Source organism: Podarcis pityusensis (genome assembly GCF_964106645.2).
Source record: "Podarcis pityusensis genome assembly, chromosome: 1".
NCBI classification, from domain to species: Eukaryota; Metazoa; Chordata; class Lepidosauria; order Squamata; family Lacertidae; genus Podarcis; species Podarcis pityusensis.
Window position 1 is genome coordinate 120,154,173 of NC_138028.1, and position 25,570 is coordinate 120,179,742.

At 44.0% G+C, this 25,570-nt stretch overlaps 2 protein-coding genes across 6 annotated transcripts; one reads left to right on the forward strand and one right to left on the reverse strand.

Moving 5' to 3' along the window:
* Positions 1 to 472: 472 nt before the first annotated feature.
* PHOSPHO2 (phosphatase, orphan 2) lies at positions 473 to 9,333 on the reverse strand. Of its 4 annotated transcripts, none has more exons than XM_080973018.1 (4): positions 9,226 to 9,333; positions 6,397 to 6,527; positions 4,000 to 4,042; positions 473 to 3,021 (listed from the first exon to the last, which is right to left on the reverse strand). In XM_080973018.1, the coding sequence occupies exon 4, from the start codon at positions 2,998 to 3,000 to the stop codon at positions 2,278 to 2,280; it is 723 nt and encodes a 240-aa protein (XP_080829144.1). In that variant the 5' UTR covers positions 3,001 to 3,021; positions 4,000 to 4,042; positions 6,397 to 6,527; positions 9,226 to 9,333; the 3' UTR covers positions 473 to 2,277. The 4 variants fall into 4 exon arrangements, with proteins under 4 accessions (XP_080829144.1, XP_080829143.1, XP_080829142.1 ...); XM_080973017.1 differs by lacking the exon at positions 9,226 to 9,333 and adding an exon at positions 8,636 to 8,655; XM_080973016.1 differs by lacking the exon at positions 9,226 to 9,333 and having other exon boundaries at positions 4,000 to 4,036; positions 6,390 to 6,504.
* Positions 9,334 to 9,340: 7 nt separating this feature from the next.
* On the forward strand, positions 9,341 to 25,255 carry CFAP210 (cilia and flagella associated protein 210). 2 transcript variants are annotated; one of them, XM_080971240.1, is made up of 9 exons: positions 9,341 to 9,485; positions 11,636 to 11,850; positions 14,241 to 14,414; positions 16,131 to 16,324; positions 17,719 to 17,875; positions 20,056 to 20,195; positions 21,700 to 21,892; positions 22,404 to 22,568; positions 23,492 to 25,255. In XM_080971240.1, the coding sequence occupies exons 1-9, from the start codon at positions 9,407 to 9,409 to the stop codon at positions 23,828 to 23,830; spliced, it is 1,656 nt and encodes a 551-aa protein (XP_080827366.1). In that variant the 5' UTR covers positions 9,341 to 9,406; the 3' UTR covers positions 23,831 to 25,255. The 2 variants fall into 2 exon arrangements, with proteins under 2 accessions (XP_080827366.1, XP_080827365.1); XM_080971239.1 differs by having other exon boundaries at positions 9,365 to 9,491.
* Positions 25,256 to 25,570: the final 315 nt, after the last annotated feature.

Genomic DNA, 25,570 nt, shown 5'->3' on the forward strand with positions numbered 1-25,570 from the left:
ACGTTCGCTTCTCCTACGACCTTCTCGTGTAAGGAGTTTACACTGAAAGTAGCGTGCTACAGTAAAGCAATTTTTTTTTTTTCCTGAAAAGGAAAGGGAGCATGCAAGGATAGGTTAATGTTTCCAGAACTTAGCAGCAGCTTGGCAATGACTCGCAGCAAGTCGTTTTCTGTGGCTGCACAACTTTGGAACGCCTTCCCTGCAAAACTTGACATTTTCATAGTTTTTAGTAGGTGGAAATGTTATTTTAGAAGGGTTTCGGGGTGCTGACTGAGACCAGTCACAGGTTACTTGTATTACAGCTGATTCAATGGGATTACTGCCATTGTATTTTTGTTCTTTCACTGTCAAGAGTGCAAAAATCTCTTGAGTATCTCTGTAATACCAGATCTGTTTATACAAATGTAGGTTGCTTCTGTTTATTTCCACTGCAGGAAGATTTTACATTAAAGCAAAAGACCTCAAACTGTAATGTAGTTACTTAATAAAATATTTAATTAAGTATTCTTTATATAAGCATGAATCCTTAAATACAAAACTACAAACAGGATAAATTAAATTTATATCTTTCTTATTTTTAAAGAATATACATACTCCAAAAATTGCAGCAGGCACATTGTATACAGACAAAATAACAACTGGGCAAGAAATGGATCTTCAAGGAAATCCACTGATCACTGTACCTCAGTATTTGAATTTTAGCAGACTGCTAAGTAAACTCATCAAAGGGATGTTTGCCACCAAAATTACTAGAATCTGGAAGCCTACCAAGTTATGCTCTTTACTCTTCGTGTATGCTTTCAAAAACTGGAAGGAAAACCAATTTATCTAAATATTTTTTCCACATATTAAGCAAAACATTTTAACACAATCACCTTTCACGATAGGGTAAAAGGGTCAACACAATACTGTTTATCAATATATGCCACTTTTCAAACCTTTCATTTCAGACACACCATTCTAATGCTAATAAAATGTCATAGGAAGATGGACCACAAACTCCTGGGTAATATCCTCAGAGGTATTACAAAGAGGTACAAACCATGGTGTCTCAGTCACAGGAACTTTCATTAAGATGCATCGAAATCAGATTGATACATTCTCCTTTCCAACATTATCATACACAGGACACTCGTTTTAGCAAAACTGACTTCGGTTTTAAGGCTGCAATCCTATGCACACCTACACGGAAGTAAATCCTATTGAAATTAGCGAGAATTACTTCCAAGCAAACATGGAAGGCTGCATTAATACAAAGCACCTTTTTGCCTGTTACGAGGAGTACAGATATCATTCCATCATCTCTTTTAATTTCTTCACAGGGCATATGCAATTAGAGCAGAAACTGCATGGGCACGTGAAGTCAGACAACGCAGAACCTTCAAGTGTTGCTCACATTTATTCCTTGTTAATGCTGCCTACACATGGTATCAGCTTTCACTTTTTGAATAGTGGTTGATACTGAATTATGCTGGCTGTTTGCTAAATAATGTAAAAGAGCCATGTTGGGATGAGATGCGTGGGGATGAGATGTGTGCGCGACAAAATTAGCCCCGTTTCTAGGCTGATTTTGTGGCTAAGGGAAGCAACTCTCCCTTAAGAAAGAGCTTCAGAAGGTTATACAGAAATGGTTTGTTACTCACATACAGTGTGGAAGCTCTACGTTTCTTGCAAATAGCAGCTGAATTATAATGGTTGCAAGGGGTTCCGGGTGAGGGATGTTCACAAGACCAGAAGTCAAAGCCACATCCCACATGATATTAACAACCTTTTAAAAGTTAGCTCATAGGGATACCTATCATATCATCTTAAATGGACAGCTGTTGCTGAACGTGGCACCGAGGCACAACAGTGCAACGTTAGCTATAGCTCTTGCTGCATTTCTCCTCTCCATCAGATAATTAGAGGGAAACAGTTTCTATATCTCATAAAACATACCCTACCGACAGCTTATCTCATGTAACATAGCTATTACATGGCAACTACATTTAACAATGACTTCCAGTGCAATCCTATACATGTCTACTCAGAAGTAAGCTCTCTAGAGTTCAACGGGACTTGCTGGTAAGTGTCTATAGAACTGCAACCTTCGGCACCTTCTTTTGATGAATTTCCCTCCTTTCTCAGGAACCTCACCCCACCGAGTTTGCACAAGGGAAGACAATGAATCAAAGTAGCATAAACAAAGTGTTATTTCCCCCCCTAACATTCATAAAGAAACGATTCTGCTGTGAGAAGATTCAGAGAGCACCACCCATTTGCCAGTATTAATTAGTTCTATCCTTTTGTAAGTACTTCTAAGTAGGCCAGGATCTCAAATCCAGATGACCAGACGACAACCGATGCCTCTACGGGAACAAGATTCTGAGACAACTGAGAAATCAAGCTCTCCAACATATACCCTTGTCTTGGCATAACAACATCGCTTTTTTTCAAACACATTACTGGGCACAGGTCATTCCCACCGTCGCCTATATATATAATTTGTGAGTATTTCACCTTGGGCTTTAAACGTTCTAAGAATTCTTCCAAGACTTTTCTCTTGCAGAGGTTAATAGGACACTTTGCACAATCATGAGCGTGACAATTCTGGACAGTGAGAGAGCCACAGTCATTGAAACTTGCAGGATTTGTAAACACTTCATCAAATACTTGAGATACATCAGCAGCTTTTAAAATCCAATCAATAAATATTGCATTGGAATCCGATATAATTATGCAGTCAAAAAAGTCTTTGTGCTTGCCAATAAAATCTATCAGCTCTTTCATTCCTGTAGTAAAAGGGATTGCTGTCATAGCTCTTTTCATCTCATCTTCTCTTATGCCAATGTCCCCCAGGTATCGGAAGACTCTGCCCATATATTCTGTCCAGTATCCTTTTCGATAGGAATTTTTAATTTCATCAGGAAGCTTGGAAGCTGGTGCACATTTCACAATCCAAGTATCACTGTTTTCATCTACAACTGTATGGTCAAAATCAAAAACCAGAAGAACCTTCATTGTTGTTGGATAAATATAAACCTGGAAATGAGAAAGAATTATTTGCTTAAGTATGCTATTACTGTATTATATTACAGTCTGACCATGATCTTAGAAATGGAATTATGCCTGAAAAAAATACTGTCTCTCATTCAGAAATCAGGTTGTGTGTGGCAGTATTCAAGTGTGCTTTTGAAAGTACTGTATTACAATCTACAGTATCCTATGATATGAAACCCATTTGGAATATGCAATTATTTACCATACTCTATAGCAGGTGTGGGGAGTTTTTGACCCTTCAGCTGATGTTGGATTCCAGTTCCTTTCAGCCCCAGCCAACAAGGCCAATGGTCAGGGACGATAGGAATTGTAGTCTGGCAAATCTGGAGGCCATAGGTTCCCCATTCTTGCCTTATAGGTTTCAGATACAAATCTGATAGCAAACTATAGTTTGGTGCAGTTGAATGAAACAGCAAACCAGTTTATTACAAATCAGATTCTCAGGTTTTAAGCTCCTCCCCTCTTGTGTGAGGGGAGATGACAAAGGAGGATAGAGGTCAAACATCACTGCAGATTGTGCTTGTAACAATAAAGCACAGTTTGTTATGTTTCAAGCAGGTCAGTCTAGACCTGAAGTGGACACACACAAATATGCACACATGCATGTTGCAATGCCAGGTGTACATCACAAAAGGTGGATAATCTAATAGTGGAACAACACAGTGGTACTCACTGGCCAACACTGATGTTTGAAATCTGAATTCATTGGAGGGTGTCAGACAAAAAGCAGTTTTCCCCAATATGAATGCAGATCCCTTTGTACTATCTGCACATAAAGAGAGACAAGACTACTTACATTATCATCCTAGTCTATCTATAAGGAGCTCAATGTGATATATACTCTTCTCCCTCCTATTTTATCCTCACAATAACCTTGGGAGATAGAGCAGGCTTAGAGATAATGGCTATAGTGAGCAAGTGAGGTTCAGGGAAGACTAAGGATTTGAACCCAGGACTCACCAGTACAAGTCCAACACAAAGAATGTGATCCCAACTTCTTTTTCTATTTAGACAAAATAACATAATGTAATGACAAAATTATACAAACTGTATATCTAAGTGTCAGAAGACCATAGTAGTGGATTAGAGGGGCTGCTTTTAGACGGGATTATGACATCAAATGCCAGGAGCTGGAAGAAGTGCACCTTCCATATCAACATGTCATTAATTATATTGTACTTAATTGGAAGCCACTTTGGGAGTCAATTTTGGCTTAAAAGCAGGGTATAAATATAAACACGCACATACATATTGTGCCAGCTATTGACTTAGCACAGAAACACAAAGCAGAACTTTGGAAATGCTTCAGTTTTCATTGAAAGATTCTCGGGCTGCAATTCTAAGCACATTGTCAGTAGTAGTTATCTTTGAATCTTTGAGCCAACTTGCTTAGAATCTTGCTCTTCATCCCAGCAGAACCATTACGAAGCTTGGTTGAACATGAATAATTTGGAGACAGTGTGAGACAAGAACAGATCAAGAAAATAAATATGCATTCACACAATTGCATAAAGTAAGATGATCCACACTAGACTCGGAACCGCTTTTGCATTCTTTAGACACAGGTAGAGAGGTTTTTGTGACAGTGCTCACCTATACGGAGTCAGTCACTTCTTTTTTTGCAATCATTGTGTGCTCAGATACGCAGCACTTTTATAAAGAGATGTGTAGTGGCACCTCATATATATAGCCAAAGAAAAGCACTGGACACAGGCAACAAACAGGGAAGTGACTTAACCTTACTTCCCATTCCCTGTTTATCAACATAAATATACGATATACGATATCTTTATTGTCATTGTCCCTTGCGGAACAATGAAATTGAAAAACTACATAAAACTACATAAAAACTACATAAAACTACCACGAAACTACACAAAACTACATAAAAACTACATAAAACATTTAAAAACCCCTAAAAACTCTAAAACCCCATTTTAAAATACACCATACTACAGAGACCCCTTATGCTGCGTTTAGAACCAGAATTGCATTAGCGTAGAAACTGTTTTTCAGGCAGCTAGTCCTGGCCTTTATAACCCTATACCTTCTTCCAGAAGGCAGAAGCTGAAAGAGATCATTTCCGGGGTACGTACTATCATGTGCTATCTCTGCCGCTTTCTTATGGCACCTGGCAGCATAGATTTGATCTAAGGTGGGAAGAGTGCACCCAATAATTCTCTCTGCAGTCTTTACAACCCTGGATAGCATTGTTTTTTCCCTGGCCGTGCAGCTCTCAAACCACACGCACAGACCATAAGTTAGTACGTTCTCCACAGTGCAATGGTAGAATGCCATCAACAGGTCCTTTGAGAGATTGTTTTTCCGGAGGATTCTCAGAAAATATAACCTCTGCTGTGCTCTCTTCACCAGGTCTTTGCTGTTCTCTCCCCAGGTTAGGTCGTCTCTCAACTCCATTCCCAGAAATCGAAACACTGAGACCTGTTCCACGCACTTCCCCTCAATAATAAGTGGCTGAATATTCAATTTACATTTCCTAAAGTCCACAATGATCTCTTTTGTTTTCTTTAAGTTAAGCAGTAAGTTGTTTTTCCTGCACCACTCCCCAAACTGCTCAACTTCCTTCCTATAGGCCGTCTCCCCCTCTCCAGCCGTAATTAAACCAACCACCGTTGTATCATCTGCGAACTTAATGATCTTATTACTGGGGTATTTGGGGGCACAGTCAGCTGTATAGAGTGTGTATAAAAGCGGGCTCAACACGCACCCCTGCGGTGTCCCCGTATTCGTGATGAGATCCACAGAGACGTGGGAACCCAACCTGACCCTTTGGGAACGGTCTGATAGAAAGTCTAATATCCACCTGCACAAACATGGTGGAAGTCCCAGGTCTAATAATTTGGGCACCAATCTATGCGGAAGAATAGTATTAAATGCAGAACTAAAGTCTACAAATAACAATCTCGCATAGTTCCCTTGCTTCTCCAAATGAGTCAGGACAGCATGTAAAGCCATTGCCACAGCATCCTCTGTGGATCTCTTTGCCTTGTACGCAAACTGGTAAGGGTCAAGTCCCACTGGCAGACAAGATAAGATGCGCTTTCTCACCAGTTTTTCGAAACATTTCATTATAATGGGTGTCAGCGCCACAGGGCGAAAATCATTCAGACTGTCTATCTTTGATGTTTTTGGCATGTAAACATCCTCAGCCCCCTGAACTCCTTGCAATCTCTGCAGCAAATGACACTTGCATTTAGGGATAAACATTTTGCTGTGAGGGCAAGCAGTTGACAGGCCTCTGGCATGTACAGTATAGTTCTTCATTCAGCTGGCAGCCCTGCTCTTCCTAAGCAGCAGACAGTTTGGGTCAGTGCTCAACATTAGAACACTATTTACCTTGTCCTGAGGGGAAGGAAGAAACAACAGGAGACAGAAAAAGTCTGGTAACCTGCTCCACTATTCAGCTCCCTCCCAGCAGTTCCCAAGCAAGCTGCCGTCTGGAGCTTTCCATCGCTGCCGCCACAGATCTAGATAGGAAGAGAGGAAAGAAGAGCCAAGGAAATTCAGGTGAGAGCATACATGTGTATATTTAAGCCTATGAAGGCAGTTACTGCTTTCTCAGCTCCCCACCAGGTGAGTCGTATTCATAATATTTACAACATACATTGCCTTGCACGCTTTTTGATTATTATTTTTTAAGGGAAGACGCAATTCAGTAAGGCTGTGGACAAAGTCCCTCATGTTATTCTTGCAAAGAAGCTGGTAAAGTATGAGCAAGGTGAAGAAACTGTTAGGTGGATCTGTAGCTGGTTGCCTGACGGGTTCCGAAAGAGTGCTCACTAATGGTTCCTCATCATCCTGGAAAAAAGTGGGGTGCTTCAGGGTTATCTACTGGGCCTGTTGTTGTTCAACATCTTTATAAACAACTTGGATGAAGGTATTGAAAGGATGCTCATAAAAGTTTGCAGCTGACACCAAACTGGGAGTGGTAGCCAATGCCACTGAAGGCAGTATTGGGATTCAAGAGGACCTTAACAGATTGGAGAACTGAGCCAAAACTAACAAAATGAATTTCAATAGGTTCTGCACTTGGGCAGGAATAATCCACTGCACAAATATAAGATGGAGGACACCTGGCTTGCCGGTTGTGCATGTGAAAAGGATCTAGGGGTCTTAGCAGACCACAAGGTGAACCTGAGTCAACAGTGTGATGCAGCAGCAAGAAAAGCTAATGCTATTCTGGGCTGCATCTGCTGAAGTATACTGTTCCAATCAAGGGAAGTCATAGTCCCGCTCTATTCTGCCTTGGTCAGACCACACCTGGAATACTGTGTCCAGTACTGGGCAACCACAATTTAAGAAGGACGTTGACAAGCTGGAATGTGTGCAGAGGAGGGCAACTGAGATGATCGAGGGTCTGGAAACCAAGCCTTGTGAGGAACGGTTGAGGGAGCTGGGTATGTGCAAGTTGGATAAGCAGATATGGGACAGCCACCTCCAACTATCTCAAGGGCTGTCACATGGAAGAGGGAACGAGATGGTTTTCTCCTGCTCCAGTACCAATGGCTTCAAATTACAAAGAAAGGAGAACTGCCTGTATAAGGTAAACGTAAAGGGACCCCTGACCATTAGGTCCAGTCGTGGACGACTCTGGGGTTGCGGCGCTCATCTCACTTTATTGGCCAAGGGAGCCGGCGTACAGCTTCCGGGTCATGTGGCCAGCATGACCAAGCCGCTTCTGGTGAACCAGAGCAGCGCATGGAAACGCCGTTTACCTTCCCGCCGGAGCAGTACCTATTTATCTACTTGCATTTTGACATGCTTTCGAACTGCTAGGTTGGCAGGAGCAGGGACCGAGCAACGGGAGCTCACCCCATCGTGGGGCTATTCGAACCAATGACCTTCTGATCGGCAAGCCCTAGGCTCTGTGGTTTAACTCACAGCGTCACCCGCGTCCCTTCGCCGTTATAGGGTGATATGCAAATTTAATAAGTAAGTAAGTAAATAAAAATAAAAAACATTAGGACATCAAGAAGAACTTCCTGACAGCAAGAGCTGTCCTGACGGTGGAACAGACTCTCCTTCCTTGGAGGTTTTTTTAAAGCAGACGTTGGGTGCTTGGCTGGAGCAGTGGGGTTGGGCTGGATGACCCTCGGGGGTCCCTTCCACCTCTCTATAATAATTGGGCAGACCAGCGCCGAGCGCCTTCATCACATAATAATAATAATAATAATAATAATAATAATATATTATTTATACCCCGCCCATCTGGCTGGGTTTCCCCAGCCACTCTGGGCGGCTTCCAAAAAAACACTAAAATACAGTAACCTATTAAACATTAAAAGCTTCCCTAAACAGGGCTGCCTTCAGATGTCTTCTAAAAGTTATTTTTCTCTTTGACATCTGGTGGGAGGGCGTTCCACAGGGTGGGTGCCACTACCGAGAAGGCCCTCGGCCTGGTTCCCTGTAACCTCACTTCTCGCAGTGAGGGAACAGCCAGAAGGCCCTCGGAGTTGGACCTCAGTGTCCATGCTGAACGATGGGGGTGGAGACGCTCCTTCAGGCATACTGGACCGAGGCCGTTTAGGGCTTTCAAGGTCAGCACCAACACTTTGAATTGTGCTCGGAAACATACTGGGAGCCAGTGTAGGTCTTTCAAGACCGGTGTTATACTGCCTCGGTGGCTGCTCCCAATCACCAGTCTAGCTGCCGCATTCTGGATTAGTTGTAGTTTCCGGGTCACCTGCAAAGGTAGCCCCACGTAGAGCGCATTGCAGTAGTCCAAGCGGGAGATAACCAGAGCATGCACCACTCTGGCGAGACAGTCCACAGGCAGGTAGGGTTTCCGCCTGTGTACCAGATGGAGCTGATAAACAGCTGCCCGGGACACAAGAGTCCCACATCATCGGAGTCCCACACACGGCAAAAAAAAGGGGGAAAGCCTGCGGGGGAGACCCTGTCCCCGTCCCTTCTTCCCTTCCCCTCCCCACCCCGCCACCCCACATCCACCCAACCCGGGTCGTCTCCCTCTGGCTTCGGGCCGCCTGCGGGCCGGAGCCCGGCGGAAGCGCGGAGGACAAGGCAGAGGGACCGGCTGAGCGGCGGGAGGGGGGCGCCGCGCACGCGCACGAGGGGGGGGGCGTAAAGAGCCGCAACAGCAAACAACAACAACCGCTGCCGCCGCTGCTTCAGCAGCAGCGGCTGGACTCGCCCGGCCGCACTGACCTGCAACGTCTCCTTCGAAGCCGGGTCACGTGAGCGGCGCGCGGACAACTCTGGCGCCACCGCCTCGGAACGTCGCGTCACTTCCCTCCCGGCCGACGCCGCTGCCGTCCCGCCGTTGCCTGGCAACCGCCGCACGCGCGCTAAGGCCCCGAGTCGCGTCGGCGGCGGGTCGCCTCACGCCATGAAGGCCGCCGCCGCCGCCGCCGCCCGCCAGGCCGTGCTCGTCAAGAAGCGCCGAGGGCAGGAGCGCCCAGCCACGCGTGCGTGTGAGGGGAAGGAGGCGCTGCTTGGGGGCCCGAGGAGGAGGGCGGCGGCGGTCCCCGTTGATGCGCCTGGACCCGCTGCCAGTTGGAGCCTCCTCATGAGGCTCGGCGCCTTCGCCCTGGCAAAATGCGGGGCGGTTGGGGAGCGAGTTTTCTCCGTCGTCTTTCTGTCCTCTCTCTTCCTGCTGGGTTGTTGGTCAGTCAAGAGAGATTCGGTGAAATCAGACTCGATGGGTTTTGTCAGCAAGAGGTGGCTGCGACACGGCATACATGGGCAGTGCAGTGTTGAAAACAAATTTTAATTGAAGAATTATTATTATTATTATTATTATGTATTTTGTGTTTTTGTCTTGTATTTTTATCATAGCTGTCAACTTTCAGATTTGAAAATAAGGGACCAGCAGCATAGCTGTCAACTTTCAGATTTGAAAATAAGGGATCAGCAGCCTCACCTGTTATTTATTTATTATTATGAAATAATTATGAAATATTAAATAACTTTGATCAAGCTAGAAAAACAAAATACATATATACCTAGGTATTACCGAAATGTATACCTACTGTTTCACTAAAGGACTTTCGACTTTGTGAGCTCATTTACCAAAGACTCGCCACGCCAGCGGCGGCGCTTGTCATTCACAACGGTGGCGCTTGTCAGACTCAACGATGGTACTTGTCATTTCTCAACGGTGCTGTGCACGCAAAATTAAATTTGGGGGCACTGGGCGGATCGTTGCACCCTGGCGGCGCATATGCTAAAGACCATAGCTGTCAACTTTCAGATTTGAAAATAAGGGATCAGCAGCCTCGAAAATAAGGGATCAGCAGCCTCACCTGTCCTGGGGACAGTCTACGGGATATCTAACAATCCGGGATAGCAGCGGGAAGCAGCGGGAAATGGCGCTGAAATAAGGGAATTTCCTGCAAAAAAAGGGAAGGTTGGCAGCTATGATTTTTATGCTGTGAACTGCCCTGAAGATGGAGATTTCAGCTTTGCTGTTTGAATTTAAAAGCTGTAGTTAGCAGGAAAATGACACTTACGTGTCATTTGGGTGCTGCCACTAACCCAGGTGGGGCCTTCCCTATCCTCAGAGGAACTGTGGCTTATATTCTAAGCATTTCATTTTTGCCCCGCTTCCCCGCTATCAGCATTTTCATTTATGTGGCCTTAACTGTGATAGGTTTAAGGTGGGATGTCTGGGAAAATCTTAAATAGCTTATTTCCTAAACAGTCTTCTAGCGTCTCATAACAGAATCCTAGATAGGGACCTTTTGCCACTTCTGTTTTCAGGTCATAACTTCCTTCACATAGCCAATGGCCTCTGGGAAATGTCCTCAATGTTGTGGTTATTATTCCACTATGAGGAATCCAAGTTGACTAAGGCTGAAATCTTATATTGCTGGGGTCACTGGTGTGACGCTTGTAGGCATAGTGACACCATTGGGGACTTACTTCCTTGGTAGCTGTGAAGCCTCTGAGCACCCACAAACCCCGTCATGAGGAGGAGAGGGTAGCTATCTTTGAACCCCCTGGTGGAAAAGTAGCAGGAATGATTGAGCTGGAGAAGGGCAAATAAAAGCTACCAGAGAGGGTGGTGCCCACCACGCCCTCCCAAAATACAAAATGTACCCAATGGCCCCAATATTTTGACAAATCCTGTCCATTGTCATTTATCTGGGAATAAGTCCCCCTGAACTCTGAAGTGTTTGCATCTCAGCAGACCTATAAGGCTTTAATCCTATGAACGTTTACATGGGAGCATTTGCGCTGAAACCAGAGAATGAACATGTTTTTAGGGTTGCAGTGTGAAGATGTCTCCATCATACAGCATGCCCAGGGTTGCTATCTCAACCTGGTATGAAAGCATGATCATTTTGCCCAGAAGGTGAAAGAATCGTAATAATAATAATAATAATAATAATAACAACAACAATAACAATAACAATAACAATAACAATAATAATAATTTATTATTAATACCCCGCCCATCTGACTGGGCTTCCCTAGCCACTCTGGGCGGCTTCCAACAAAATATTAAAATACCGTAATGCATTAAACATTAAAAGCTTCCCTAAACTGAAGGGTTGCCTTCAGATGTCTTCTAAAAGTAAGTGGCATTTGACAGAAAACTTTTTTTCATATCTAGCAAACGAAGATGATGTTGTGGAGGGAATATTTCTTCCGGTGGGAGTAGATCTCCGCCAAATAACTATACTCCCCAAAAAAGAATGGGAGAGGATTCACGATAGCCTCACCGCCCCAGCAAGAGAAGCAGCCCGGATTCGTGCTGAAAGGAAGGAGCGGAAAGATCTGCACTTAAAGTCTCAAGCACTTGTGAAAAACTGGCATAACACTATTGCGGTAAGTGACACACATACATTTCAATGCCTGTGGAATGTTTATGACAGTCCTGGTTGTATTTCTATCCTTTTTCTTACTACTGGGTTGGTTAGTCAAAAGTGTTTCAGTAAAATCAGAATATATGTGTTTATCAGCAATAGATTACTGCAACATGATATACATGGGGCTGCCTCTGAAGACGGTTCAGAAATTTCAGCTGGTGCAGAATTCAGCAGCCAGGTTGCTCACCGGGGGAAGATGGCTTGAGCATATAACAACAATCCTGGCCCGACTGTACTGGCTGCCAATCAGTTTCCTGGCTCTATTCAAATTGCTGTAAAGCCTTAAATGGTTTAGGACCACAATGCCTCAAGGGGCACCTCTCTCCATATGAACCTACCTGGACCCTGAGATCATCTTCTGGTGCCCTTCTTCATATGCCTTCTCCATGAGAGGTCTGCAGGGTGGCAACACAAGAATGTTCCTTTTCTGCAGTGGTTCCCTTTTGGTGGAATGCTCTCCCCAGGGTGGCTTGCCTTGCACCTTCATTATTTATCTTTAGGTGCTGGCCAAAAATGTTTCTTTATAACCAGGCCTTTGACTGATTAAATATTCTATGGCCTTTTAAATATGTTAGTTGTGTGTGTGTGGGGGGGCTTGTTGGTTTGATTTTGTTTTTTATTTAGGTATCTTGTGTTTTCATTTTGTATTTTTATGTTGTAAACCTCCCTGTGATCTTCAGATGATTTAATAAATAATAATGATGATAATGATAATTTTATAGTGTGAGCTGGGAAGTCCTGGGTTCAGAACTTGCCTCAATCATGAATTTTTCAGGTCAACTCATATTGCAATAGATAAAAAATAACACTGATTTACTATGCAGACTGTTGAGCACTATTTACATGTATAGGCCCCACTCCTCAACTAGGAAAGCTCCCAGAGGAGCTTACAAATTGAGAAAAATAACACAGCCCCTGCCCTCAGGTTTACAGACTAAAAAACTAAATGACAAAATAGGAAAAGGGGATATGGCAGGGATCAAAGAAAATACAGACACCATGATCTTAAAGGTACAAGGTTTTATAAATCAACAGATTGGATGGAAACAGGCTGATCATTGTTTGTTTGTTTGTTGGTGGCTCCTGAGAAATAGCCTGGCAACCCAACCTACCTGGAAGTGACTGCAATGCAGCCAGAATTTGTTGACCTTACTGGGTGGGGCCTTCATCTCCTGGGGCCTAAATGAAATCTGCCAACACTTTGTGGCATCCTAGCAGGTAGGTTCATGGCTCATAGACACCCAGTACCGTCATCCTCGGATCAGATGGTCCTTCTCACAGGACAAGCCTCTGTGAAGGTGAGGGGAGGAGTCTGCCCAGCCGGCGAAAACAGCAGTGGCTGGTGATGGCAGATCCTTGCTCTCTGCTTCTCATTCTGCTGAGTATTAGTGTTATTGATGCTAGTTTAAACAACAACATTCTGATCCTCAACATTGACATTGTATCTGCAACACTGGGTGCCTTGCATGGTGTCATAATGTGCAGCATGCGTGTGCCAGAGCAGTGGGTTATATGAAAAAAAAAAAAAGTTTGTAGTTAGTAGTTTATAAATGAACAAATGCCTGTTTACTACTCTAGACCAAATGTCTTAGTTAAGTACTTTATTACAAAGCATCATGCAAGGAAGTTGGGTGCATAGGGTTATGGGGAGGGGTAGTACCTCTGGTGGGGTATGCGTCATACTCCTTCTGGGGTAGTTTATCCACCTTTGGTCCCCACCCTGCCCTCAGGTCTCACCTGTGACAGCAGCCACTCCTTGGAAGCGGCTTCAGCTGGCTGGATAAACCAGGTGTGGGTAGCCGATGGGTCTCAAACCCTAGTTTGCAAAGACAGGCTCTGGCGGATTGAATGGATGAGACTAATAGTGGGTCCAATGGTCAAGAAGGCAGTTTCTATATGTGCTATAGAGGGACGTGAGGACAGATGGGGCTTGTTAACCTGGGAAGGTAGCCCATCTAGGAGAAGGAAAAAACTGATCCCAAACCTCTACTGCCTTGTGGGATATCTTCAGGAGAAGAAAAGGATAAGAAGTAAATCCTGCAGTCCCTAAGACGGTTGGCGCCTTGTATGATTCTTTTTGGCAACTCCTGCAGCCAAGCTGGTGCCAAACATATCACTCTGCTTTTCTTTCGACCAAATCAGCTAGACTGAAAGGGGGATGGGCTGGATCTTGTCTGGGCAGCACAGGACCTCTATACACACTGCCCAGGCTTGTGCCCCGATGAGGTCACTTTGGTGCTGCTAACACATCGGTTTGACTTTATCCCCAGAGGTGTACTCCATTTTTTCTCGAGACAGACAGATTGCAACAAGAATGAATGAATGAATGAATAAAATATTGCATTGCAGGGTATGGCACAAGCGAAACTGAAAGCCAAGAAAGAGCGTCAGGAGAGGGATGAGGAAGAAAAAAGAAAGGTTGACCTAGAAGAAGCAAAGTATGAAGCACAGAAGCGAAAAGAGGCGGTGGCAGAATCCAAACTCTATCAGTACTACCAGAATGAGAGAGTGAAAGACTTCCATGTAACATTTCTTATTATTATTATTTCACTTTAATGTGGGGGATATGTTCAACATAGAAGTTGTATTAAATGAGGGAAATAGGCACAATCAAAATGGCTGTTAATAAGCTTTGCTTGGGGTCAGAAGAAGCCGAGAGTATCTGGGAAAACATTGTCTAATACAATAAGCAATGGGGGGGGGGGGGACTAGCATTCCCATCTGTAAAAAACTGGTTTCATTGACACAGATTATTAATATTGGAAGAAGGTAATAGCTCTGTGTGAGGCCATGAGAACCAGCATATGCCTTTCTTTGCAAAGCAGGCTAGTCACATCCCAAATTGTCCAGGAATGGCTGCCACACCCCACCTTATCTTAATGTGTATAGGCCCTAGACAGGAGCAGATTCCGAGGCTATTGAAGAAACACTTGTACAGGGACTCTGAGATAGCATCCTGTTTACTTGACCTTCCCCAGTTGAAAGAAACTTGCTTTCCTCCGTCAACTTGTTTCATGAAGCAAGCAGAGCCAGCACCCAGCTCTCTGTCTCTACCCAGAGATCAGAGCAACCTGCTTTCCCCTGTCGGCTCCAATCCCTATACCTTTGTGGCATGAACCAAGTGACTTAGGCTCATGGGTCCCCCCCCAACCTTGTGAGTTGACAAACTTCTCTAATTATATAACATTTAAACTTATATCTCAATAGTAAAAAGGTAAAGGAACCCCTGGCCTTTAGGTCCAGTCATGGATGACTCTGGGGTTGCGGCGCTCATTTTGCTTTACTGGTCAAGGGAGCCAGTGTACAGCTTCTGGGTCATGTGGCCAGCATGACTAAGCCACTTCTGGCGAACCAGAGCAGTGCACGGAAACGCCATTTACCTTCCCGCCGGATCGGTACCTATTTATCTACTTGCACTTTGACATGCTTTCAAACTGCTAGGTTGGCAGGAGCAGGGACCAAGCAATGGGAGCTCACCCCGTCGCAGGGATTCAAACCACCGACCTTCTGATCGGCAAGTCCTAGGCTCTGTGGTTTAGACCACAGCGCCACCCACGTCCCTATATCTCAATAGTACTTTACACTATTAAGATTGAACCATATATCTGGGACAACAAGCAATATATGCTGGCTATGTAAAGCAACAAATGCAGATATTTATCATATTTTTTGGACTTGTCCCAAAACGAAGATTCTTTGGATTGAAGTATGTAAAAGAAACTGATGTTATAACAGGGTATACATTTCTCATGAACCCACATACCCAATATTGTTTGGGTATGTGAAATATCATGTTTTAACAGACAATAGAGAAATGGTCATAAAGTTATTGACTGTTGCTTCCTAAGTGGAAAGAAGAAAAAATGCATATCAGCAGAGAACTGGGTAATCAAAATATGGGAGGTTGTAAATATGATACGATCGACAAACATGGTCAGAGTTAGAAAAGGAAGACAACCTCATGATCATTTTATAAAGTAATTGAATTTGTTTATAATATATTGGAATAACAAAGCACAAAACAATATAAACCCACACGTTATTAAGTATAATGTAACTTAACTTTCCGAGTTCTCTCTCTTAACACATTAGAAATTATCAGCTACTGTTGTTAAGGGGAAACATCATTTGTATAATACATCACTGGTGCATCGTTTATTGCTTTAAAATATTGTTTGTTGTTGTTTAAATAAAACAATAAAAAGAATCCCTATCAAACGTTGCAATTTTATTTTGCAGAGAGCCCTCTTACTTACCGAATGCTTAAAAGAAAGAGATGCTCAGATTGAATTTAAAAAGGTAAAAGAAAACCTGTACCGCTGCAGAGATGAAGAAGTAGAACGTGAACGTCAAAAAGCTGTACGAAAAGAGGAGGAAAAGATTAGAGAGAACCGTAGGAAGAGAGTGCAACTCAGCAAGGATCAACTGGAACAGTAAATATAATTAGCAGAGCTCTTTTTTAAGCCCACAGAATAAAATAAATGTGTCATTTGTGGCATAAGCACATTGCCCCATAAAGCAACAACATAGAAACTGATCTGTTTTAACATTTGCTGGGGGATGTGGCAGGAAAGCAAAACATACCATATTGGACCATGTTCTGAATTAGCAGCTGTAACTCCTTACTCCCTCTCGCTGCTGGAAGGAAGTTGTACTCCAAGTACCATTCGCCCTGGGACTCCAGAAGTGAGGGGAAGGCCACTGTTGCTAGTCAACAGAATAAGGACCTTTGCAGGGATGCTGCATCTTTTCTCTTTTAGGAAGAATACAAGTGGCGAGTTGAAGGCCAGTCTGGCCTCAACCATTGGCCAGACAGTTATGATGATGATGATTTATTAATTATACCCCGCCCATCCGGCTGGGTTTCCTCAGCCACTCTGGGTGACTCCCAACAGATTAGAAACATAATAAAACATCAAATATTAAAAACCTCCCTAAACGGGGCTGCCTTCAGATGTCTTCTAAAAGTCAGATAGTTGTTTATTTCCTTGACATCTGATGGGAGGGCGTTCCACAGGGCGGGTGCCACAACCAAGAAGGCCTTCTGTCTGGTTCCTCCCCCCCCCCTTAAATGAAAGAACACTCAGCTCCAACTGCCAGTTGATCTGAGAGTTCAGAATTAAACGGCTAAGGACTGCAAAACCTCAAGGACCGCCTCTTTCCATAAGAACCTACCGGACCCTGAGATCATCTTCTGAGGCCCTCCTTCGTGTGCCTCCTCGAGAGGTCTGGAGGGTGGCAACACAAGAATGGGCCTTCTCTGCAGTGGCTCCCTGTCTGTGGAATGCTCTCCCCAGGGAAGTTCACCTGGCACCTTCACTATACACCTTTAGGCATCAGGCAAAAACGTTCCTTTTTAACCGGGCCTTTGGTTGATCCAATTTGCATCCTATGCCCTTTTAAAACGTTGTTGTTGTTGTTGTGGGAAGGGGGGCTATTGGGTTGTTGTTTTTATTTTTATTAGGTGTTTTGTGGTTTTATATCTTGATTTTATTCTGTGAACCACCCTGAGACCCCCGGGTATAGGGCGGTATATAAATTCAGTAAATAATAACTGAGAGGAAGGCTACCCTAGTCTCTGCTTATCAGCCAGAGGAGCAAGGGCACCGGTAGGATTTTTAATTTTCCAAACTGTTTTAATGTTTTAAAAATCGTATTGGAGATAATTTGGTTGAAAAGTGGGGGTACACCTTTCGAGAGAGAGAAAAAAGAAGTCCTGCGAATAACCGCAATCTACCTGTACCAGTCTTCTTGAGCATCCAGAACTTCTGCCAATTGTAGAGGAACTTTAGACATGGCTCATTGACCAATCTTTTCTATGTTTTAGGATAAAAGAGCACGAACGTCTAGCAGAACTGAGCAGGCTGGAAGACAAAAGGGAAAGGGCAGAGATTCAGGAGCAGGTCCTGCTAAATCAACAGGAAGTGCTGCAGAAAGAGCAGGAGGAGCGTGAAGACAAAATCAGGCGTAGAAAGGAGCATCAGGTATGAGATGGGAGTTAGTAGCCAAATGTATGGAATTTAGGATCTGAAAAAATGCATTTCAGTTTCCACTGGACTTTGACTAGGTGCTTAACTTGGACAAATTACCAGTCAAATTACTCACAGGCCTGCTTATGACAAACGGAGGGAAAGTTGGTTTCTGCTGCTTAGGCCAAGAGCTTGTGTCATTGCTTTTCAGATATTACTTTGTAGGGGAGCCTCTAGTTCAAAGGTCAGGAGAGAGAGGCTGCCTCCATGCACAATTTTGTTTGGATAGGTGATTCTTAAAGGTAAAGGTACCCCTGCCCGTACGGGCCAGTCTTGACAGACTCAAGGGTTGTGCGCTCATCTCACTCTAGAGGCCGGGAGCCAGCGCTGTCCGCAGACACTTCCGGGTCACGTGGCCAGCGTGACGAAGCTGCTCTGGCGAACCGGCACCAGAGCAGCACACGGAAACGCCGTTTACCTTCCCGCTATAAAGTGGTACCTATTTATCTACTTGCACGTAAGGGTGCTTTCGAACTGCTAGGTGGGCAGGAGCTGGGACCGAACGACGGGAGCTCACCTCGCCGCGGGGATTCGAACTGCCGACCATGCAATCGGCAAGTCCTAGGCGCTGAGGTTTTACCCACAGCGCCACCCGCGTCCCTCATTCTTGATTCTTAGGGTGATTCTTAGGGATGTGCTAATTCAGCAGCTGTGAGGCTCACACAGATGATGGTGCTCTCTACTATTCCCAATGGCAGATTGGATATTGGCAATACAGTCATACCTTGGAAGTCGAACGGGATCCATTCTGGAAGTCCGTTCAACTTTCAAAACGTTCAGAAACCAAAGCATGGCTTCCGATTGGCTGCTTCTGCAGCCATTCGAAAGCTGCAGAAGCCCCGTTGGATGTTCAGCTTCCAAAAATAGTTCGCAAACCAGAACACTCACTTCTGGGTTTGCGGCATTCGGGAGCCAAAATGTTCAAGAACTAAACTGTTCAAAAACCAAAATATGACTGTTTTAGTGAAGGTGGTACAGTCTAACTCTGCTATAGTGTCAAACCAGCTGTTGACAAAGTTGCCTTCTGGGCAAAGTCTAAAGGGCATTTCCCATTCATGTTTCATCACCTGTTGATATCTTTGTGGAACCTTCATATGAAACAATGCCAATAGTCTCCATTCTTGACAGAAATGACTTCTAGTTAGGTGCACAAAGGGCGGGGATTTGTAAGCAGTGCAAAAATTGGAGTTCAGTCATATTTTTGCAGCGAGTTGTCTGTATCGGGACCAATACAAGCCACAAGGTGCACTTTTTCAAGGACAAGGTGTCAGGAGCTCCATAACAGCTACACAGCTCCAACACTGGTACCTATGTTTACACGAGATGACATTAATATGCTTTCTTATATTTGCACTGTCACCACCGCTTCTTGCTCCTTTGATGTCGAAAACAGGAACAAATCCCTATAAATCTCCTTCCCCCAACTCTGTACTTTGCATAAATACATAACGTTCTTCATGATCTTTTCTGTCATCTTCCATAGCTCGGGTCTAACTGGTGCAAACGCAGTGAAGCCTTATGTAAAGATTCTGCGCCACCCCTCTGGTGTAGTGGTTAAGAGCGGTAGACTCGTAATCTGGTGAACTGGGTTCGATTCCCTGCTCCTCCACCCGCAGCTGCTGGGTGACCTTGGGCCAGTCACACTTCTCTGAAGTCTCTCAGCCCTACTCACCTCACAGAGTGTTTGTTGTGGGGAAGGAAGGGAAAGGAGAATGTTAGCCGCTTTGAGACTCCTTTGGGTAGTGATAAAGCGGGATATCAAATCCAAACTCTTCTTCTTCTTCTTCCCTCTGCGAACACGCACTTGGAAATAGTTAGGATTGGGCAGAAGTGTCATTCCAGGCCCAGTTTGCCCAGTGAAGGCACAGGTCATTGGAGAGCTACTGCTGGTGGTGCTCCCACTGATGGTAGCTGGCCAAGCCCTTGATACAGGGTGTTTGGGGTCTTGTGTGAAGCAGGGCCGGTGAAGGATCAGCAAAAACCAAAAATCCACCTTCTACCCTGACCAGCAGGAGGCAGCAGGGCTTCCTCCAGTTATCCTCCAGCCAGTTGACTCTATAGTGTGCTCTGCTTGACACTTATTTTGGTAAACAAAATATGCATTCTGAGTTTTTTTGTGTTTTGTTTTTTTAAAGGCACATGTTGCTGACCAGGTGACTCTCAAGGCTATCGAGAAGCAAAAAGAAGAGGAAGAGGACGATAAAGTCCGAGCACATTATAGAGCAAAGCAGGCTATGGCTAAGCTGAGAAAAGCAAAAGAAGATGAAATGCACAGGTGGGCAGAATGTGAGCGGGAAATGGAAACACATTACCCAGATAAAACAAGGCGCAGTTTTCTAGCATTACGGTAGAGACCCCATCTCACCGAGATATTATGAAAGGAAAGTAACACTGCGGCTGTTCTTGCATCCACGCCAGCATTTCCGCTTGCCTGACAACAATCCCCCCCACCTCCCCATCATATTCTTCTGGGGGTTCTTCTTGGTCCCAACAGAGCCAATTTCAGGGGGCGGGGGGGGGGGGAGTCCTGTTGCACTAATGAAGATTCTTAATTGGCCTCTGCTAGTAATCACTTGTTTGTTGAATCCTGCTCTGTGGGACCAAGGACTCTTGATTCAGTTTTACTCTGCTGTGAACTCTTTTATTTTATTTTATTTGACTGATAACATTTGCATCCTGCCTTTCTTCCATCACGGAACCCAAGGCAGCATACATAGAGTTGCCAAGCAATCTCCCAACCTTAAGATCACTGATCTGAGACAATGTTTTAAAACTGTTTTTTAGACTGTTGTGTCTGCTGCCCTGGATGGAAGGGCAGGATACAAATCAATCAAACAAACAAATGTGCCCATAGACCTGCCTAGGAACCAGAATAAGAGATGAATATCATACAGAGGCACGGATGAGGAATAGGATGCAGCCAGTGGACCAGATAGTTACCTCGGTGATGTACTGTGGGCCATTCTGACAAGTGTCAATCACCTGACATCACAAGTGACTCCAAGCAAACTAGAATTCCTTTGCAGGTGCCGCTTGAACTGCAACCGCAGAGAAATATTCTTCCGCCACCAGCTTCAATTCAAGCCGGCCCATCAAAGAGATACTTGCACTTACAGCAAACTATGTTTGGGGCTTACTGCAAGTGCAGATTCCATCTAGCTTGTGAAGCCCACTTCAGGCAAGCAGCAACTCCATAGTACATCTGACCCCAGTGGGCACTAGTCAGCTGATTGATGCTGACTGCAAGCTGACTTTGGGTAGGCACCAACAGGTCGGGAACACTGTAGTGCAGATTTATTTATTTCTTTATTTACAGGCAACTCCCGATTTGCATTCTGGGTCATCACACACAATGGCAGAGTGCACATAAGCCCTCTTCCAGCCACATCTGGGTCGCTACGATGTGCGTGTGCACAGTCGTGCGCCAATTGGACGCGTGTAAATCAGCTGTTGCTTGTGTTAACTTTGCTGACTTTGCGTTAACCTGGTGACTTTGCTGTCACCACCAATCAGCTGAAGATTGCTGACAGCAAGCCTCCCTCACCGAGGAACAACTGGGAGCGTTTTAAGGCTCCTGATTGCTCCTTGGCAACCAGCTCGCCACCTGTCTGGCACCAGATGTCACGTATGGGTAGAGATACGGAGCATCAGTCCTTCCTCTGAATAGCATAGAGGAGTGTGGTTTTATCCAATTTGGTAGTTTAATCAAGGCATGCCCCAGGCCTCCCCTCACAGCACGCAGTTGATGAATCTTGGCACTTATGGCTGAACCATTGCAGGTTAATGGAGGAACACAGAGACAACATTACTAGCCGCCTCCTGGCTCATATGAAAAAGGAGGCTGATGATGAAGATGAGCGTATTGCTAGGGACATTGCAGAGACGGACGCGCAGCTGGAGAGAGAACGCAAAGAAAAAGAAGAAAAGAATAATGCTGAACTGAAATCCATCACAGAGCACAGAATGAATGTGGTAAGAAAAATAAAATTAAGCATGCTTTTCTGTTTCACCATTTCTTATTTATCAGTTGGGATGGAATCCAGCATTGGGTCAGCAGTCTGCTTGCACAACTGGATTTCACTTTTACCTCTTCCCCCATGCACCCCCATAATAGGTTTCAGAGGATCCCCCAGCTATGTAGAGCAGATTTTGAGGGTATGTGGGAGACCACAAGGGAGGGAGAGAAAGGTGAAGTTGCATTGAGAGAGCAGAAGTTCAGTTTGCAAGTGGACAGTGTTGGATGCAACCTTTCATCTCAAAAAATAGACTTCTTTTACACAGGCACTGTGTTCCTGAGCAGCTTTCATGAAAGCAAATTCCATTAAAATAGTGGGATTGGCTCACACATAAAAGTATTTAAAAATTGGTTGCCCAGAATATCAAAATTGCATATATGTAACTCTTAATGTTAGTAGCAGGTTAGAGAGTCATCAGATCTTAGGCTTCACTACCACAGGATAAGAACTGGATTGTGTTGTTATAGATTAAAAGGAAAGAAGAGAAAGAAAAACAGGACAGACTAGAGGCTCAAGAAATACTTCGTGGACAAATAGAAGCAGATCGGATTTTCCAAGAACTGGAGAAAGACAAGAAACATAGAAATCATTGTGCAAACTTAAAATTACAAGACTTCCATGTCATGCAGATAGTAAGTATGGGCATTAAGTTTACAAAGTAAACTTCTTTAAAAAGGGCGAAAATGGAATATGACTTGTACATTTTCTGTCTAGTGCTTGAGAGTGCAGTCTTGAGTGAGAAAACTGCCCTCTGCACCTGCAAATGGATGAAGTCCCAGAGACAGGCTTCCTCTGTCTCCAGATGACAAATGCCTTAGAGAAAGGAACCTTGCATCCTGTCAGAGATCAAAGAAAACCGGGAACATCATCACTGTAGTGTAGTAGACAGAGACTTGGATTCTGAATATCATGAGCAGAAAACTCACAGAAGTATTCTTTCTTTCTTTCTTTCTTTTTTCATCTCTGTCTCTTTCTGTCTCTCCCTCCTCTGCACACCAGTCCTCTCCAGAGGGTTATAGGGGGTCCTGCACAGTGTAGGTTTCCGGGGCGTTGCCAGAGGAAGGGGGGGGATTTTCCAAAATCAGATGGGGGGATCTTCCATGTTTTGGAAGTGTAGGTGGTATTTTAAATATTTAAATAGGCAAAAACTGACAGGTTCCCTGCTCCCAAGCGGCAAACAACAGTGGCAATGAATGAAAGAGACCGCATGAGCGCAGGGAGGGAAGAAAATAGACTAATGCCATTACAGATACTTAAAGCTTAGTTTCACTTGATTAAACTGGGATTCTCAGAATGCTGAAGTTTACATTCGGTAGTTAATGCTTTACTTGTGTCCCACTCACAACGGTTATTAACTTTATAGAACAAGGATTGCACCCACACGATATCATTTATCCTAGCTAGTGCTTCAGTCGTGCGCTAATTATTATTATTATTATTATTATTATTATTATTGAGGGAATCAGGACATCTGTAACTTTATAGTTTCAGTTTTAATATATTATAAAATTATTGTTGGATATATTTAATATTTCCCTCCTCCCTTCCAATGCAGGTCGAAAAAAAGTTAAAAGAAGATCGTGAGAAACAAGCGGAAACGGACTATGTCAGACAAAAAGAACGCATTTTATTATTCAAGGAGCAGGAATTCCAGAAGTATGCAAAGAAAATCATTGATGAGCAATCCAAGACAACTCGGAATCTTTACCCTCTTTTGAAAGCACTCAGTGAAGGTGACTCAGGTATAAACAGACCAGTTTTTAGAGAAAATGAACAGCCATGTGAAAAGCAGCCTACTAAGCTGCCGTTTATAGGTGACACAGCTCAAGAAATGAAATGGTTAAATGAATATGAATATGGTCACACTAAGGGTCGGCTAGGTTTTTCATGGTAAGGAAAAGCCTTCCGAATGCTACAGTGAAAGTCTAATGCATTTTTAAATAACCCCAAATAGTAGTAGAAAATTAGCAAGTTTAAGATACCTTAATAAAGGTTGCAACCATCCAAATATATTTACGTATAACTTTGAAAATCCGTAGCTCTAATGATGTGTAGCATTTAGAAGTTCCAAAATAGCCATTCACACCTTTCTGTTCAGTTTTATTTCAGGAATTTCTACTCCTTTATTCCTTCAGTTTCTGCCACCTGTACGAACACCAAAAATAACACGCACTTCGCGAACAAACCATTTGCTGTACCTCTTCCGTTTAAACTTTTTAGGCTAAAAGCATTAACTAGCCACTTAGTTCTAAACATAGGATTCCTGATCAGGTATTTGCCTCTTGATGGCCAAAATCCCACCCATGGCTATTTTTCTTTCAATAGCCAGCATGCCACTCCCTGATCCCGATCAAGACTGTGGCATTGTGGGGAGGTATATGCAATTTAACCCTCGCTATGCTCTCAGTCTGGATGGGACTCCCCCTCTCCTGCTTTTTGCACTCGAAGCTAATGGATGTTCCCCTGGCACCCCCATGCACATAGGAGGCAGTGATCTGGATTGGGACCACGGTGCGAGAGGGGCAAAAAGAGTTTGGGCTCACCTACCCTCCATTGCACTGGTTATTTGTGAAAGAGAGAAACGTCATGCATTGGAGAGACTGTGGCACTCAAAGTAGGGAGCCATATACAAAGAAGTAACTGTAGTTGGGAACAGAGGTGCTTATCCTTTCCCTCACCCCCTTGACTGGGAAACCTCATCTGGGGCCAGACGGAATATAAAGTAGTTAGGGCTGCAGAATAAATGCAACAGGAAGACAGCCTCTCTCCTGCTGCCTTCTGTTGTTCCCTTTCAACTGCCCCTCGCTGCTTTGCGTGTCACATTGGGAAGTGCCATCAACTTGGAAGATTAAAAGGAAGATGAGCAGTGGCTGGTTTTCTACACAAAGTAGGAATAGTGCGACCCTTAGTATGAGTAAGTCATGGACCACGTACCTGTAGATCTTCTGTCACCCCTTCTTGATCAATCATCCTCTAGCCTTTAAGCAATATTTTAATCAACAGATAACTAAGACCTCAGTATAAGTGCCTCTTTGATGAACAGTGAAAAGAAACAATAGTTTATCTTAAGTGTGAGATAGCTTACAACGTAATAAAGGATAATTTCCAGTAATGCACTGTTTACTTGTAATAAAAGCTTTGTTATGACATCATTTTGCAGTTTTGGAGTTGACATATTGTCCAGGGAACAATATTGTTCAGTGTTGACTTTTATAAAACAAAACTGTTTATAGAAATGCGTTGGAAACCTGTTTACCAAAAAACGAATAGCAGCGCTGTTTTAAATAAAATAAAAACAAACTGCAGCATTTATTTATTACATTTCTGTCCTGCCTTTCCTCCAGGGAGCTAAATGCAATAAAAATGGGATCCCGAAATGGTTTTTCCCATCCAGGTACTGACCAGACTCAGAGCTACTTAACCTTAGCGTGGTTCCTGTATCATGAGCTTCAGATGTTGCTTAAGGCCAATTTAAATTGAATCCCCCAACCCAATTAGTGTCATACCTCTGGTGTTGCAAAGGAGATATGCAGACAAAATAAGTTTTCCTTTCAGGTTTGGAAATTGCTACCACAAGGTGGGTGCGGATATACAACTGGCGTTGGGAATTCAGGCATCTAGTATTTGCATTGCA

Bases quoted from the DNA above. Each gene is read 5' to 3' on its own strand.
- CFAP210 (XM_080971239.1), top strand. From the start codon at position 9,407: ATGAAGGCCGCCGCCGCCGCCGCCGCCCGCCAGGCCGTGCTCGTCAAG. The intron at 21,893-22,403 runs GTAAGAAAAATA...GTGTTGTTATAG, and splicing joins CAGAGCACAGAATGAATGTG to ATTAAAAGGAAAGAAGAGAA. The intron at 22,569-23,491 runs GTAAGTATGGGC...CTTCCAATGCAG, and splicing joins ACTTCCATGTCATGCAGATA to GTCGAAAAAAAGTTAAAAGA.
- PHOSPHO2 (XM_080973018.1), bottom strand. From the start codon at position 3,000: ATGAAGGTTCTTCTGGTTTTTGATTTTGACCATACAGTTGTAGATGAA.